Raw genomic sequence first — 17,093 nt, 5'->3', positions numbered from 1 at the left:
AGCATTTTGGTTTGAAACATGTCTTGGTATTCAGCTCCAGGCTAATTTTGTTCACATTCAAGCCATAAGGGAATGTTACACTATAGCAGGATAGTACAATAGTACAGAAGCTGTTGAGGAAAAAGGGTAAACTCCAAGATTGAGGGCAGAAAGTTGACTTAATTTGGCTCTGACTGCATCAGTACAGCCTTATTTTATTTGCATTTAAAAAGAAAGTTTGCCTCCCTGCTGTGAACATATGTTCATAGACTCACATACAGACGTACACACTGAAGCTAAATGGAACAACCCCTCACTCAGTACTTGGAAACAGGGGAAGAGTGACTTCTCGACATACAAAAATGGCTTGGAATAGCCAGAGTTTTTAGGCAAGGGCTCTTCTATTGCAGCAAATGGCCTAAACCTACTACAAATAGTCCTCGACTTATGATCATAATTGAGCCCAGAATGTTGGTCGTAAATCTTTGTGGTTGTTAAGAAAGACACCCATGTGGCTGTCTTGCTCAGCAACCACAATCCCAGGTATTCCCATTGTGGTCGTTAAGCAACTACCCGGGCCATTAAATGAGCCAGCATGCAGAAATCTGCTGCAGGTCAGAAGGCTTCAACTGGCTAGGCTCAGCGTCATGCAGGCATTCTGCCTCCTCCTGCATTCCCAGAAACCTTAACCAGCTAGGCTCAGTGATGTGCAGGCCTCCTGCCTTCCCCCCTCCCCCCCACTCCTGAGTCTTCTGGTGAGTATCAGGTTTCTGCATCCATCCCTGTGGGCCTAGGTCTTCCAGCCCATGTCATGGAGGGGGCAGTAGCCGTGTTCCCAAGAGTAGGCAAGCTGCCAAGCACCTGAATTTTGATCACATGACCATGACGGTACTACATTGGTTTTAAATTCAGGCAGGGACTGTATGTCTCTTCATTCAGCGCTATCATAATTTTGAATGGTTTGCTGAATGAATGCTCATAAGATGACAATTACCGCTATATGCATCTTATGAAATGTGTAGATATTGAATAGAATCAAACAATATATTAAGCTTTTTGAACAATCAAATTTATTTTTCTGATTTGTAAATTAAGTTCTAATACTGGCAGTTATCAGGGCAACAAATTCCACAGTCTGGCATCCTATGAAATCACAACTCAGCTCCATCTCAGTGATGTGCCTTCCTCACAGGGTTCCACCCCTGGCACTTCTTGGTGTTCTGAAGTTTGCTTTGCCAGCCTGCCAGAATCTGTAAATCAGCCTTTGCATTTCTTCCTGTTCCTTCTCTCATACTGTTTTTCAAAAACAGTTTTATGGGAAGAGTATTATCACCACTGAATTTTCTCATCACTTGTGATCTGTGGTGAGGAATGACTAAATTAATTGTCTTTTATAGATCTTATAGGTGAACCAGGAGAAGTGACACATTGGAACTGTTGATATCATAAACTGATTTGATTCCATTTCTAACTTACATACTGCAGTTCTTTTTCATTTGGGAAAAAGGATATCAAGATAAGATATCCATATTCCGTAGTGAAGGAAAAAATTAAAGATGTGGGAATTTGTCTTTATTCTTGTTCTACCTCAACTGCCTTACCTGAGCTGTTTTTGAATAGTCCCTTGGGCCCGCTGAAGAGGGCCACGCAATATAATTGTCTTTACTGCGCAAAACAACTTTTTTAGTGGTGATTAGTGAACAAGCAGAGTTGGGTCTTGGAGGAAGCAATGATTTTGCTCTAACTTTTGAGGCAGGAATCTTTGACAAAGAAGAAGTCTAATTATAGGAAAACAAAAAGAAGAATGTAATGGAGAGATAAACAATGAGACAAACAGAAAAGGTATGAAATATGGAAAACAGAATTCAAACCAGAACCTTAAAAATAATTATTGTATTGTACTATTGTTCTTACATTAAAGCAAGCATACCTTAAAGCAGTGTTTCTCAACCTTGACAATTTTAAGGCATGTGGACTTCAACTCCCAGAATTCCACAGCCAGCATTGCTGGCTGTGGAATTCTGGGAGTTGAAGTCCACATGCCTTAAAATTGTCAAGGTTGAGAAACACTGCCTTAAAGTAAAGTGATTTCATTGTTCAAAGCATAAGATGAATGCTATTTTTCAGAAGTTGACTGTGGCTTTTTCTGAAGCTACTTACACTGTCACTGGCCCATGCTACCATTCTATTTTTCTACTTTTAGTGTTATCATCTTTCCAGGTTTTAAGACTAGAATTTCAGTAATAATATTCACCAAAAAATATTGATATCCAAGTTAGGATTCCTTCAGTTACCAGGCTGAGACTACACTCGCACTGACTTCACTCAGGTAAATACAGCCTATATTCATATTTTTTATAATGTTATTGTGAGATACAGGGTTTTTAGATCTCATAAAAATAAGTCAATAAGCACTTTAAGTTCGTGTTTAGAATCTTAGTGGACAATATTACTTTGAAACTGATATTAAAATGTTATGTGTTATGCATTATTAACTGCAACAGTCACAGACAAACTGCTATATCTTGTTAACGTTGGAGAGAATATAGTCCTTGCCTTACGAAGTCAACTAATTTTGGCAAAGCCAATTATGGAAGCCTTATGATATCACTAACAGTTTTGCTGATTCTTTTCAAAACAAAATAGAGAAGGGATTTGATGGGCACCATTAGTATTATGATGTAGGAGGATGTAAGTGAGCATACAAGGTTTGAGAGATAAAAAAAACTGTGTATGAATCTAATGTTTAATCCTGTACATATTTTTTCTCAGAAAAATTCTATGAAGTTCATTGAACTCCAGTCTCCCAGCCACAGACCAAGAAGTGTAACCATCAGGTGACAGCTTTATTTTAGAGACAACTATTTATTTATTAAATGTATATGGCCACCCATCTTACACAAAGTGACTCTGTGCAGTATACAGTTATTAAAATAAAACAATAAATAGATCAAAACAATTATTAAAACAGTCATCATTAAAGATACAATCTCCTTTAAAGGAGAGAGTAGATTAAGTACAATGCTACTTTATCTACCGCTACTCTCTGCCATCCTAAGATATATGTGCTCAGAGCAGACAAGGTAATCAAGGGGCAAGCTTGCTACTTGAAATTATCACTTCAAGTAATGATAGGAATTGGACAGAAGTGTAAGATTTTTTTTTATTTACATATGCAAATTACTATTCTTTCACTATCAAATTCTGGAAAGCTGTGGCCTCTGGATAAAAAGGAAAAAGATACTTTCAGTGGGTGAGCAAAGGTATTAAAGACAAACAGGCAAATGTACATATGCATGTTAGATAAAAGGAAACAGGACAGCCATGTGTTTATTCATATATCTGCATGTCCCGTGCAAATGAATGTGAGGTATCTAATTTTTATAACATCCGGGTTATGGGATAGGCCATCTCTCTCTTTCTTCCTTTCTTTACAGTTTTCTTCTCTATCTGGCACATTCTGGAGCAGCACTAGAGAAATGGTAATTACGCCCAGTTCCCAAAGCTATGGCTATTGCAATGCCTTTGCAGCCATGGGATCAGAATTTGGGCAGCCAACGCACACAACTGCAGGGGTGCTTCAATTCCCTTCACCTATTCCCCCCCCCCATCATCTGTGTCCCTTTGGCTGCCTTATGCTCCACTGGCTTTACCACTCCCAGATGCTCTTTGCCCTTCTCTTCCTCCAACTGCTGAGAAAGTGTGCCCAGTCTGGCCCTTCACAAGGCATCGTATGCAGCGTTGTCCAAATCATGTGCGGCCTTCTCACGAGGCTCTGAGGGCCGCATGCCATTTGGACAATGCCATGCTCCGTTTGGAGAATGGGGCAAGTGGTCTGAGATAGAAGGTCTGGTGATTTGGATTGGTAGGCTCCCTTTCCTTGGTTATGTTCTCTTGTACCTATAATTTGATCTTAATTTCTGCACTAAGCTGGACTCAATGGCTTCATCCAGTTATGATTTGAGCTGCAAAACTTATAAACAGGTACATTTAGATCAGAGGAGATTTTCTCTATAGACTAAAACAGAATATATGTTTGGAGAAATAGATATAAAGAATTGGGAAACATTTCAACTCTGGCCACATCCTTTTTCATCCTCCATTTCTTGTTAAAACAAGTATGGTTTAAGAGAGAGACATTCTCCTCCCTCCCATCTTTCTCTTCCCAGGAAAGGGGGGTGGGGAAGAAGCTAAAAGAAAAGATGGCACTTCATAGACCCTCTAGTTGTAAGTCACCAGTCAACTGAATTTGTGGTCTTGAACAAAGAAGAATCATGGAAAGCAAGGTATTATGAATGGTACCTACCACATCTGATAAAGTGCCTTGTACCTTTGGCAGTCAAACATATTTGTGCATTCCCAGTAACATAAATGACTCCTTCCTTTGTTATGGTTAACAATGGGTGATAAAGATATAGTTCTGTTCTGCTGCTGGTGGTTCATTGCGCTGATTTCCTATTTTATGCTAATGAAATCAGTTTCTCTTTGCATCTTGAGGCTATGACAGCACTAGTTTTATTGTATTTCCATCTAGATTTTGCTTAATGTCTTGAGAGTCCACGAAGCCAAATTTTCAGTTGCCTTTTAACTCAGGGGCCCTGCATCAGTGTGTGCTGGTGTCAATTTGCTTATCTAGCTGAATTAGCATTCAGTCCCAGTTTCAGTGATTGGCTGAACTTTGAATTTGCCCCCCCCCTTTTTTTTTCCCCAGGCAGAGCAGCAGCCACTGGATTTTAAACATATAGAAAGCAGATCAGATTTAGTTTCTAGTATTTCCTCTTACAAAAATGAATCAGACTGGTAGATTGAAAGTAATGCCATGAAGTTCTCAGAATTGCATCTGATGGACTCACTAGAACAAAAAATAGAAAACTTAATATCTTTCTAACCGTCAATTTGTAATTTTACAGAATACAGCAATTAGAACATTTTAAGAATCTATGATTAATTTCAAAGTGAGTCAAAAAGAAACTATTTGTTTAAAACTGCCAAATGGTTTTTAAAGTTATTTATGGTATTAAAACCACCAAATATTCAAAATACGCAGACATGTAAAACACATAAAGGCAAATTCACCTACCGAAAGTTTTTCCTTTGCTTGCTTAAATACCCCAGGCGTCTGGTTTGTTTCACCACCAGCAGCTATTAAAAAATAAGGGGGGAAAGGTTAACGTTTTAAAATCATAACTCCAAATTAACCTTTAATATTTTCAATTTAAATTGCCATGCAGTATTTATAATGAACCAATTACTGGCCCAAATATTGCTAATTAAAAAATAAATTGCAACTAGAAAATTAAAGAATAACACTTCTCAATATTCTCTAAAAATCTTACCATCAGAGCATTGCAAAGAAAATTATGAGGTTTGAATGATGTGGGATTACAGCATTATATTCAACAAATAGCAATAATCTGAAAACATTCACCATCACTTTTTTAAACATATGAGCACTAGTAATATTTTGGTTATGACTTAAAACCATTTCCTATACGTATGTATTGCATCTTCTAGGAATATTACAAATGAGGGCAAGACTGAATATTAAAATAAAAGAAGAATAGGATACTGAAATGATGGGTTTTATTTTCATTTTGTTATCCATTATTTAAATGGTTTGCACATAAGCCAATTTCAAACATAAAGAAAACAGTACTTAAAGAAACAGTGAGTAAATACATAGCCCAGTTGGAATACTGTATGTATATGTAGGAAAACCCCTGCATGTATGTTCAGTCTTCTCCTCTATGGTTGAAAAGGACAGCGTGGGCATGAGTCAACATGCAAGACTTGAGTGTAACATCCCTCACTGTTCAGTTTCCAAACTTCCTACTCTGAGCTGGAGGAAAACCCTTCTAGCATTTCTGGTTCCATGTATGTTTTCCATGGTGTCCAGGTGAGTCAAATGTAATGGTCCTGAGATCTTCCATCATCATCAAAGGAAGGTTGGGAAAAGATACAAGAAGATACAGAAGAGCAGCATGCATATATCCTTTCCTCACCCCTTTAACCATTTTATATGCAGTCTGAATATCTGTGCCTAGCTTAATATATCCTACTGTATTAATCATCACCAATTCATTGCTTGCAGTTAAATTCAAAGAACACAACTGCAGCAGATAGCATGGTTTACAACATACGTTGTTTAGAGATTTGGATGGAGTTCCTTACACTCGGAATTATTTCCAGTGGCCAAGATGGCCAAACATTCCATGGTTTGCAAGGAAGTATCTATTATCAGTTTGACTACATTATCATTAAAATAAACCCTTAAATCATGTTAGAAAATTATTGGTAAATATATTAAAAGAAAAAAATTAAAATAGTGTGGTTAAGTTGTCAATATCTTCATCACAAGCTACCTGCATTATATTTTCTTAGCTCTACTACTGGTCCCATCTACCCACTTACACACCCTTCCACGTAATAGATTCTTCTGGTTGAATCACGTATCAGTGATCCACAGCTATTAAACAATGGGAAAATGCCTTACTGATGACTTACCTGAAAGCATAATAATTCTTCCATCTGAACAATAAACCTGGATCATGACTTCGCCCTGTCCCTTGGAGTTCGATTAACAGTTTAATCATGCAAGAAACATGTTTAATTCTGGGACACACAGCATGAAATTTAAGATGAGGAAAACCAGCCTAATACATGTTTCTCCCAGTTCAAAGCCTAAGCTGCTACTTCTGTTTGTCCTATGATATGGATGTTGTGATGTCACAAAGGAAACACAGTCTTACTTTTTCAACCAACCAAAAACTGCAGTACAAATTTAGATTAGGTTCAGATGATAGTATTCATATTACCATATTACAATGGTTAAAATCAATGTGGTTTCTTCAAAGTGTCCTTTTTTGTGTATATAAAAAAGATAAAAAGAAACAAGTACTGAATGTGTATTTGCATGAAGTAGCCTTATTCAAAATCTATGTTTTACCATTACACTTCATATACATCCCCATCTAGTTTACTCTGGTAGAAAGAAGATCCATTGATTTAATGGGAAAGATTTCCAGCTTATAATGCTTGAAATAGCAGCTACAGAAATAAAACCTCCTTAGGGAGCTTTTCAATACGTAATTAATAAAGCTGGCAAATATGGGACATATTTTATATAAAACTGAAAATATTTTGAAGGGTTTCAGATTTGCAAATCAGTTCATTCTTCAAAGTAAATTTGAAGATACACAATTTGAAATTTGGGTATTTGAAAATAAATACCATATCAAGTCTTGCTTTAGTAGTACACTGTAGTTTGACCTAATTCACAAAAGTCAATCTTCCATGAAAGAAAGAAAAAAAGCTATTGATCAGTAGCAGATTCTTCTAGTTTCCCCTATCCTCCACCCCTGGCCTTCTTATAGTTTTTCCACGTTATGGGAAATCCTTTCTGAACATAAGCTGGAGGAAGAGATCTCCTGTTGTGTTGGAACTATGGCCAACTCAACTTTAATCAGAACATGCCAGGATCTGAACCGTTTTCCTGAGTTCAGATTCAGTATTACAAGAAATGAGAAGTTTTAAAAATGAAATGCAAAGTTTTAATTTTCTTATCTCCCACATAAACAGGAGGGAGCGTGCAAATGTGACATTTCTTTGGTTTGTGCATATAACAGAAAACAAGAGAATAAAGAAAGATATACAAGATATACAAGGAAAAATGTTATCATTTCCCCCTACTTGCTCATTTAAAAGTAAATTTGTTCCATCCATCTAGCATTTTGAAAAAGTGCACAGACACTGAGATAATCAACAGGGATATAACTTTAAATGGATTTGCTATCTGGCCAATATTCTTGAAACTGTGTAATTAAAAATTTGCCAGCTTCTCCCAGGAAGTAAACAAAACAACAACAACAACAAAACTCTTAATTTTTGGAAATCTTTATAGTAGGGACATGTATGCAGAGAGATCATTAGGCTACCTCAATTTTGGTTCAATGTAAATTCTGAGTTTAATTTGGGATACTAATGTAGAGGATAGTATTTAGCTTTTGTCAAAAACAGTGCCTCAAAGTAGCTAATGAGAACCACAAACAATTCTCTACAATGGGGGCATAAAAAATTAAGAAAGAAATGTTCTCCTGCAGCTGCTAAGTAAACAATTAGAGTCACGAAAATTATAGAGAATGAGTTTGTGTGATATTCAACCATATCCATCATTTGCTTATCGTATCCTTATTTATTGAGTTTTGTTTGGAATAAAAAATATCACTTAATTGAAATTAAGTAACTGTAATTAATTACTCTATTTCTGGTTTTCCGTTCTGAGAAGTAAGTTCTCCATTCCGATCAATACGTGATACAACAGAAGGAATTTTAGAACTAAGTCTTCTATTAGTCTCTTGCAATTCTTTGGGAACTGAGGATTTCCTAATGCAAAAATCAAGATTGGCTTGAATCATATAGAAACAAGAACGGTCATGCAACAATGGTACACTCTTAGGAGCTTTTCACTTTAATGAGTAGGCAAAAGTCTATCTTTAATTATACTAAACTGTTCTGATTCAAAAACAATTGTATAATATTTGATTTTTATGTAATGTACAAGTAATCCTTGACTTACAACCAGTAATTTAATGACCATTCAAAGTTACAACAGCTGGGAAAAGGGAACTTTATAGCCTATAAAGACATGTGAATAAAAGTTCCCCACAATCACGTGATTACCATGTGCAAACCTCTCTGCCATTTTCCCCAGAAAGTCAATTGGGAAGCAGGCAGGGAAGGTTGCAAGCAGAGGGGTCAGAAAAAAGCTGAAATTCTCCGGTGGGCTGCAGGAAAAGTGCTGAAATTCTGAAGATCATTACATCCTAAAGATTTCATCTGTGTTCCTGCAGCCTCACAAAGGATTTCTTCTCTGTGCACAGCGCGGAGCTAAAGTCCTTTGGTGAGCTGCAATAACTTTTGGGAACAAAAGGGCTGCCTGCAAGAGGACTTCTACTTCACATTGACCAGGGAAATTGCTTAATGGTTGTAACTTGGAATGCCAGGATTGCAATCTTTGAACAAAGCAGTCACGTGGGCTTGTGGCTTAATGACCACTTTGCTCAATGACCAAGATTCCAATCTCAAGTGTGGATGAAATTGGAAGTGGGTGTAGATGAAATTGGAAGTGCTGTTGCAGAATTACTTCTGCCACAAAAGTGTGAAGGCATTTCTGTTGTCAATTGCTATGCTACATTTTGCCCAATGCTGTCCTCATAGGAAATTTAACTGGTATTTATTCCTACTTTTGGATATGGAAACCTATGGACCAATGTAGAAAAAAAAAAGGCATATTCATTGCCCACTACCACCCTCTTTAAAGACAACAAGACAATAGAAAAGATTTTTAAAGAAAATGGCGTCTTCCTTCATTTTTACATAGGGGTCCAGGATGCTCTTCATAGAGCAGTGTTCCCAATCTTTCCGGGTTGGCGGCCCAATGCGGGAGGGGGGAAGAGGAGATGGTTTTGTGCGAGCAGCAGGCAGCTTCATTTGTGTGAGGTGGGGCTGTGAGTGCTGGTGCCTGCTGCTCGCACAAGTGAGGCTGCATTCACACACACACACATACACACACACAGACACACACACACGTGTGTTGGTCCACCACTCACAAGGCCCAGTTGGGAATAGGCCATGGCCCAGTAATGGACTGGAGCCCAGAGATTGGGGACTCCTATCATAGATAACTTCTCGGAACTTTGAAGAAAGAAGGCTGATGCAATTTTAAAGAAATTTTAGGTTTGCCTGTTTATGGATTGGCACTCCAGTTTTATAACCTTATATTCACAGAAAAACTAGAGAAGAAATATTTTGGAATTCCCAGGAAAAATGTTTTCCTGAAATTAGTAACATTTCCTCACGTGCACTTTAATTCTGTATATAAAATAAAGAGATCAAGGGTAGTATTTAGTCATCTCCCCTTTGATTGCAATAAAAAGCATACATGACCACATAAATAATTCTAAGATGCATATTTCAATCATTATTTGCATGTCACCCGAGTAGAATTATTGACAAGGGTGCAAATCTGTCCTGAAAAGGATTTGTACAAATGTTGCTCCTTGTAAATTATTTATCTTAATCTCTTCAACTGCAGAGCATTGTACAATCCAAAAATCTCCTAAATAACTACAGATATATAATTAGCTGCAAGTACTGCCTCATTTTCTTTTCCTGTATTTTCAACGTTTTTCACTGTAAGCAAATATTCACATTCAGGAGAGTTTCTGTTCAAAAATATCTACTTGTTTCAGATTCCGTGCTTTAATATATAACAATTTTAGCAAACAAATCAGCCATCAATTTGAAAGAGTTATTGTACACAATATAAATACAAAGTGGAATAATGTCGCAATTCTTATTATTATGCATGAAAGAAAAACAGTAAAAGAATAAAGGAAAAATGTAAAACATGGTTCAAAGCCATTTGCACTTTCCCACCAGAACAGAGCAAAAATGAAAAACAAAACAAAGCAAAATAGAGAGATTTATACAACACTATTATCAACAATAAACAGCTACAGAACTTGGGAAGTCCAAGCATGATAAGCATTCATGATCATGGCCTCCGAATAATAATAATAAATGAAAAGAGTATGATACAAAAAAATAAAAGCAGTATCACTCATGAGAGCTAAAACACTCTTAGAGAGGAAAAAAATTGAAATCAAAATTAGAGCAGCCAATAGAGCAATGAGACTACAAATAATAATAATGAGAATAGTAATGTCTATGTTTGCCAGCCACATTGCATAAATTCAAGACAGCACAGTCACCTGTCTGCTTCCGCTTAACACAGGAGTGATGAGTTGGTCTAGTATGTTTGATAGCAGGTTTTAAAATGATTTTCCTGGAGGGAGAGTGAGCCTGAACTTCAGCTTTTTTAGAAAGTTCAGCTTTCTTATACACAGCTATAGACAAGAAAACAAGAGCATACAATCAGAAATAAAAAATTATAAATAGAAATATATTTCAACAAATCAACATATTGGCTGTTAGTGCCAACTTAGCCATTTAACTCTGACTTGGGTGTACCAATGCCCACATGATCTATATTTAAGATATTAGAGCTTTCACCAATTATGTCATCCTATCCATACACATCCCTTCCAAAATTACACCATCTTACTGAAAATGCATTTTAACAGGGTGGGAACGCAAGCTCTTTCTATTCCAATCTGTGCCCCTGTATCATTGTAATCCATTCCCCTGTCTGAACATCTCAGGTAGCCTCAATGCTGGGCAGCTTATGAAGCTATGGAAAGAGAGGAGCACTGACTTACATTAAGAACAAGGAGATCCTTATGAGACGTTCAGTTTTGAAGGCTTCCAACCTAGCTGTGGTTTGACAGATATGGTTTGGTTCAGAGAGTTGGACATTTACCTTGATTCAAATTAAATGAAGTCTTATGGATACCTACTGACAACTCTTTCTCTCTTTTGTTTAATAAAGATTAGAATTGAGAGTAGTCCCATGGAAGCCGTGATAATTAATGAGGTAGAAATACTGCTAGATGGATACTCAGCCCCAATATTATTAGGGTAGATTATTTGGTGCTGACAATATTAATGAATCTTAGAAGATGAATTCCTATTCATATGTTTAGCTGCTGTTATCACCAGCATAAAAGTGGGGCAATGGAAGTAGCATGGACTATATGTTAGCACAAATGTATGTTCTTAATGAAAAAGTATACAGATGAGCAACCCACAGTACAGCATAAAAGGAAAAAGAGCAAGTATTATATAAACCTTTTTTCCTTCTCACTTCATCTCTGGAGACTGTGCTAGGTTCCTTTTTAGCTATTTTTCTTTCAGGAGTAGAAATCCTGCCTCTCCCAGTTTTTAAAGGTTTTTCTTTTTTATGTTTATCAAGAGACGGTCTCCGCAATTCTCTCTCTGATTTCTCCTCTTTAGGAACAGTCTCTAACTGTTCTGTCATGATGCTCCTATCATCATCTGCAGGATCAGAGTAAATTATAACAAAAACAGGATTAGTTATTTGTACTTTGCTGGGATAATCTTTTAAACAATTTGGTTGATTCATGCTGATATTATTTTAATAACATTCACGACTGCACTGCCATTAATTATTTTTAATTATTAATATAGTCTATTGAACGCAAAATGAATGAATGAAAAAGCATAAGGCACACCTTGTGTATCCACCCATATGCTGTCGGTATCCAGGACGGAGTCATCGATTGTTGTTTCATCTTTATAATCATCATATATTTCGGTCTTGTAATCAGTGACTGGGATTTCTTCCTGTTCAGCTGAGCCAGGAGGTTCCGGAGACTTTCCTTTTGAGTCTGCTTCAACATGAGCAATAACCTCTGCCTCCATCTCCAGCTCTTCTTCAGTACAGAAGCCTTCTCCGCCTGTTTCAGCAAAGCGCACGCTGTGGGAATTGGCTTCTCCTTCATCAATGGTTGTCTGCACGATTGTAATGAAATCATCCTCAACTGTAACAACAGATTCTATTACTCCTTTGAGCTCAGGTATCTCCACGGGGATAGCTGCACAGACTTCTTCCCTGGGTCTCTCCAAGTTCTCTTCTTTACTTGTTTGCTTACTGATTTCCTCTTCTTGATCTCTTTCCTCCTCTTGTCCTTCTGCTTGTTTGATCTCCTCCTCTTCTTTTTGCTTAGCCTTTTCTTCATGTTCATCTTTCTTAATCTCCACTTCATGTTGTTTCAGATGCTTAATGTCTTCATGTTGTTCTACATTTTTAATCTCTTTTTCATGTTCTTCCCTTTGCTTGATTTCCTCTTTTGTTTGTTTTACTTCTTCCTCTCGTTCTTCCTCTTGCTTAATCTCTTCCTTTTGTTCTTCTTCCACTTTTTCTTTTGCCTCCTCGTATTTTAAATCACAGGGCAACTTCTCCACATTCTCAGTGCCAGTTATTGCCACAGTATCCACCTGATCTACTTTATGCTCTGTTATGTTCTCCATTTGAGTTTCTATTGTTTCTTCTTGAATAACTTTTGATATATCTTTTTCTGTAGTAGATTGTCCCAATGGAAAATGTGCTGCATGTTCTTCCTCTAATAAAGATGGGCTTTCTTCTTGTATTTTGACCTCATGTGGCTTTGAAATTTCTCCAGACAATCCCTCTTGCACTTGACCATTATCTCCACTTGATTCATATGATTCTTCTTTATCTACTGCTTCTTGGTGCACCAGATCAGGTTTAGGTCCTTTTTCCTTAACTTCAAGTTCAGACAATTTAGCTGTATCTTTCGCATGATTAGATTCCAATGTTGCACATAGATCAGGCTCTTGATGTAATGTACAGAGGATCTTTTCTTGGTCTTCTTTATTCTGCTCTGAAACTAATTCAGTGATATGACCTCCTAATTTACTCTGATACTCCTGTTCCACTTGCCGAGCAGCAGAATCCATATCATGTTTTATAGCATCATAGTCTGGTTTGCAGGACAATTCTCCCTTATCTATCTTTGCAGCAACATCAATAGCATTTTCCTCTTTCTTAATTAATGAAGGTTTCTTTTCTGGTTCAACTAGAGTTTTATCATTAACATCTACTAGCTCTGAACCAAGCTTTATTTCATGTACAATGTCTTCAGGAAAAGATATTTCTTTAGCATCAGCTTGTTCCTCACTTTTTTCTAACACAGTATCTAATTTATCAATAGCTTTTCTCTCCTGCTCAAAGTCCTGGCCCCAAACTGGGGAGTCCTCGGAGACTTCTTTTTCTTCATAGGATCTCTCAGCTGCTGCCAACTTCACTTCTATCAATGAGAGATCTGTAACTACACCTCTCCTCATTTTCTCCTCATAGGAACAGCTTTCTCCTGCCAAATTCTCACTGTCCTGAACTGGAGATGGTAATGGTACTGTGTATTTGTTGAAAACACAGTAACCTAAATCTTCAATTTGACTGTCAGCTTTTAGAGTCATGTGATTTTCATCAGTCATAAGTTGCTGGACTGAAGAGCTCTCCTCAATAACCACCTCTGAAGGAACAGATTTCTGTTGTGCTACCTCTGTATCTGCACTCACAGATGCTACTCTTGATCTTGTGCCAGCTAAATCTAACATTTCAGGTAAGTCAGGAGCCATTACAGTCCCATTTTTGTAATAATCTTTAGCTAGGAAAGGGGATTCATATAAAGGCTCCACCTGAATCTCTCCTGATTCTTTAAATTTGGACTGTTCTATCTTTTCTTCTTCTTCCTTTTCTTCTTGTTCTTGTTCTTCATCTTCTTCCCTACTTTCTGTTGGGAAGGGGGGAGCTTTTTCTACTGCTGGGGTGGTGGCAGGCAAGTAATCATCGCCTTCATCTCCACTAGCCGTATCTAAAATATCTGAACCTAAAGGTGAAAGATCATGACCACGTCCAAAGTTAAATCCCAGTGCTATAGAATCTAAGCAGGACATTGGGAGATTAATTGACATACTCCTCTGTTCTATAGCAGATCTTCCGCCAAGCCCTAAGCTCCTGCTGAGAGTTAAGTCATCTTTATTTTTACTGTGGAGTTCTCTCTTATCTCCATACACATTGGGGTCAATAGTATACATTCTTTCTGGAGGAGAGCTAGGTTCCTTAAGATCATCTTCTGGGAAACTCTGGGCAAGGGTACTGTATCCAAGTTCATGAGCAGGTGGACTGGGCTGCTGGTATGCTTCTGGCTGATAGTCATCAATCTCCTTTTTAGAGACAAGGGAATTTTTATGGTAAACATCGTAAATCTGTTCTTTCGAATCACTCAGCTCATAGTAATCGTTGCCTTGTTGTACCTTATCATGCTTGATAACTTCATCTTTAAGAGTGGAAGTTTCAAAATATGTAGACATACCTGATTTATCTTCTTCTATCCTCATTTGGTGGGGATCTGAATCTGTAACAGGAAACACTTTACTTTTCTCTTCTTTTTCAGTACATTTGTCTTCCTGAGGTTCTTTATGTGTTTCAGATGGAGCATTCTCTATTGTTTCATGTAATACAGTGGTATCCAAACATTCTTCATCTTTTTCGGGGGGGAAATCTTTACTGAATCGGTCTGCCATGACCTCAGCACCATGTGTTTTCTCATCTTTTTTAATATTCCATGTTGTTGATTCTCCAGTTATCTCCAAGTCTTCTGCTTTGTGTGCATCATATGCTTCTTTAGGATCAACATCTTTTCCCATAACTTCTTTACCCAGAACAGTTGGTTTCTGGTTACACGCAGCAAAAGATTGATCACCCAGTTCTCTGATCCTCTGTCTACTGGACATGGAGTATCTCTCTTCATCACTTTCATCCTCAGTCATATCTTTTTCTTCTTCCCAAAGGGGAACCTGGCTTGGAGTTTGTTCTACAATGGCTTGTGAGGGACTTGTAGCCACCACTGCAAATTCTTCTTCCTGTATTTTTACGTGCTCTTTGTTCATTGTTTGATCTTTTGAAAGGTCTTCTGTAATAGTAGACTTTTGTGTTGTTTTGCTACTCTCTTCTGGTTCAGACATATGTAGAATACCTGGTAAGGTTTCAGGAAAAAAGGCACTTTTTACTGTGCCTGTTGTGTCCACTATAGATTCTGAGGGCAAAGAACAAATACTTGCAGGAGAGGTAAAGTCATTTTTTGTAATAGTCATCTGATCATCTTTAGATTCCAAGGGTGGTGCTTCTGTGGTAGGTTTCTGGGTCTCTGTGGCCTTTTCATCTAATGTACTTTTCTTATGCAACTCTGTTGACAAATCTCTTTGTTCTTGAGGTGTGGAAGCCTCTTCTTTCTTTGGCAGAGTGGCATCCAAAGTTTTCCCCAACTGAGACGGGAATGTCATCTCTTCTCCTGTGCACTGCGGTTCTCTCATTTCTATAGTCTCTGTTTTTGCTGGCTGTGGAACTAAGGCATCTTGGACGGGGTGCTCACTGGGTCTATTTCCTTTCTCTTGTTCCTTGGTGTTGAAAGGTGTAGCTGTGAAAAGGCTCGTAACTTCCTGTCCATGGATTTCCATCTTCGAGGCTGAAAGTAAATCTGCAGTTGTTGCATTGGATTTTAGAACAGTTTATAGAAAGCATTTAATGAAAGAGAAAACTAGTTTATAGCATAATGTGGCATGGCAAAGTTGTAAAAATTTGGCTACATGCAACTAGGGAAACTAATTAGAGATATGTTTATTATTGTTTTACTCTCTCAGTGCACGATTAATAATCTTATATTGATAAACCTAGCTGTATTTTGTTATATTTGTTTGTAACAATTATTAGATTAAAAATAAATCCAACTTCAGCTTAGAAAATTTTACCATACAATGAATTTGACATAAGATTCTGGAATATAATAAATATGTATATAAATGTGTGTGTGAATGCATATATGTGCTATATTTAAAATTCAAAGTCCTACATCCATTTAATGACATTATTCCTTTTGTCTGACTGGCCAAATCATGATAAGACTGAAATGGATATACCAATCAACATTTTACACAAATTGGGGGATAAGGGGACTACTTTTTAAATAAATTTTTAAAAAATTCTAGTATCATAAAACTGTTCTTGAGAAACAAGACTATGATAGAATGTTTATTCCTGCAAGAGTTTCATACAAAATCACTGTACTGCAACTTTGAAATATTGCTGAAAAACCGAGGCTGAATATTTAACGTTTAAAAAATAATGGAATTCAGTTATTAATCTTTGTGTATATTACACATTAACATTTATAGTACATCTGTTGCAGGCTTTGATAGTGACTCAGAAGCAGTGTTCCATACTTTGCTCAACCCCAAGGACAATACCTCACTGCTATTCATTCAAGCATGCTTATCTTTTCTTGGACTTTCATGCCACCTGAAGAAAATATAAATTCATTTTAATAAATCAAGTTCTTAAAAAGTGCAACTTTAAAGTATTTCTAGCAGTAACCGCATCCTTTTTTTGCACTCAAATGGAATACTGAAAAAAGGAACTGTGTTTTAATGAATAGGCATTGTATTTGCACTTGAGTGAGGTATAAAACAGTAATTCCAAATCATTTTTGAAGTAAATGCAACCCTAGTTTACATAATAATGCTTTTTCAAAACATTTTATGAAGTTCTCCCAAATCAATTATTGGGGCACTGTGTGTGTGTGTGTGTGTGTGTGTGTGTGTGTGTGTGTGTA

The 17,093-nt window shown here is 37.1% G+C and overlaps 1 protein-coding gene across 26 annotated transcripts in view; it reads right to left on the bottom strand.

Moving 5' to 3' along the window:
* MAP2 (microtubule associated protein 2) overlaps window positions 1–17,093 on the bottom strand; it is a 254,155-nt gene that overhangs the window by 20,623 nt on the left and 216,439 nt on the right. For 17 of the 26 annotated variants that reach the window (XR_005557860.1, XM_039352914.1, XM_039352918.1 and 14 more), the window contains 5 exons: window positions 12,132–15,950; window positions 11,728–11,934; window positions 10,752–10,886; window positions 5,060–5,121; window positions 1,581–1,757 (listed from right to left, as the gene is read on the bottom strand). Coding sequence is in view for 25 of the 26 variants with exons in the window: in XM_039352914.1 (XP_039208848.1) it covers window positions 1,581–1,757; window positions 5,060–5,121; window positions 10,752–10,886; window positions 11,728–11,934; window positions 12,132–15,950 (4,400 nt within the window). In the remaining variant the exon portion in view is untranslated. The remainder of the gene's footprint in view (window positions 1–1,580; window positions 1,758–5,059; window positions 5,122–10,751; window positions 10,887–11,727; window positions 11,935–12,131; window positions 15,951–17,093) is intronic. The other 9 variants (XM_039352923.1, XM_039352926.1, XM_039352929.1 and 6 more) reach the window with 3 other exon arrangements.

Source organism: Crotalus tigris, unplaced genomic scaffold (assembly GCF_016545835.1).
Source record: "Crotalus tigris isolate CLP2741 ecotype Arizona unplaced genomic scaffold, ASM1654583v1 scf7180000018485.2372832, whole genome shotgun sequence".
In the NCBI taxonomy this organism is placed as follows: Eukaryota; Metazoa; Chordata; class Lepidosauria; order Squamata; family Viperidae; genus Crotalus; species Crotalus tigris.
The sequence above is the reverse complement of the archived record's forward strand: the minus strand, read 5'-3'. Positions and strand labels throughout refer to the sequence as shown.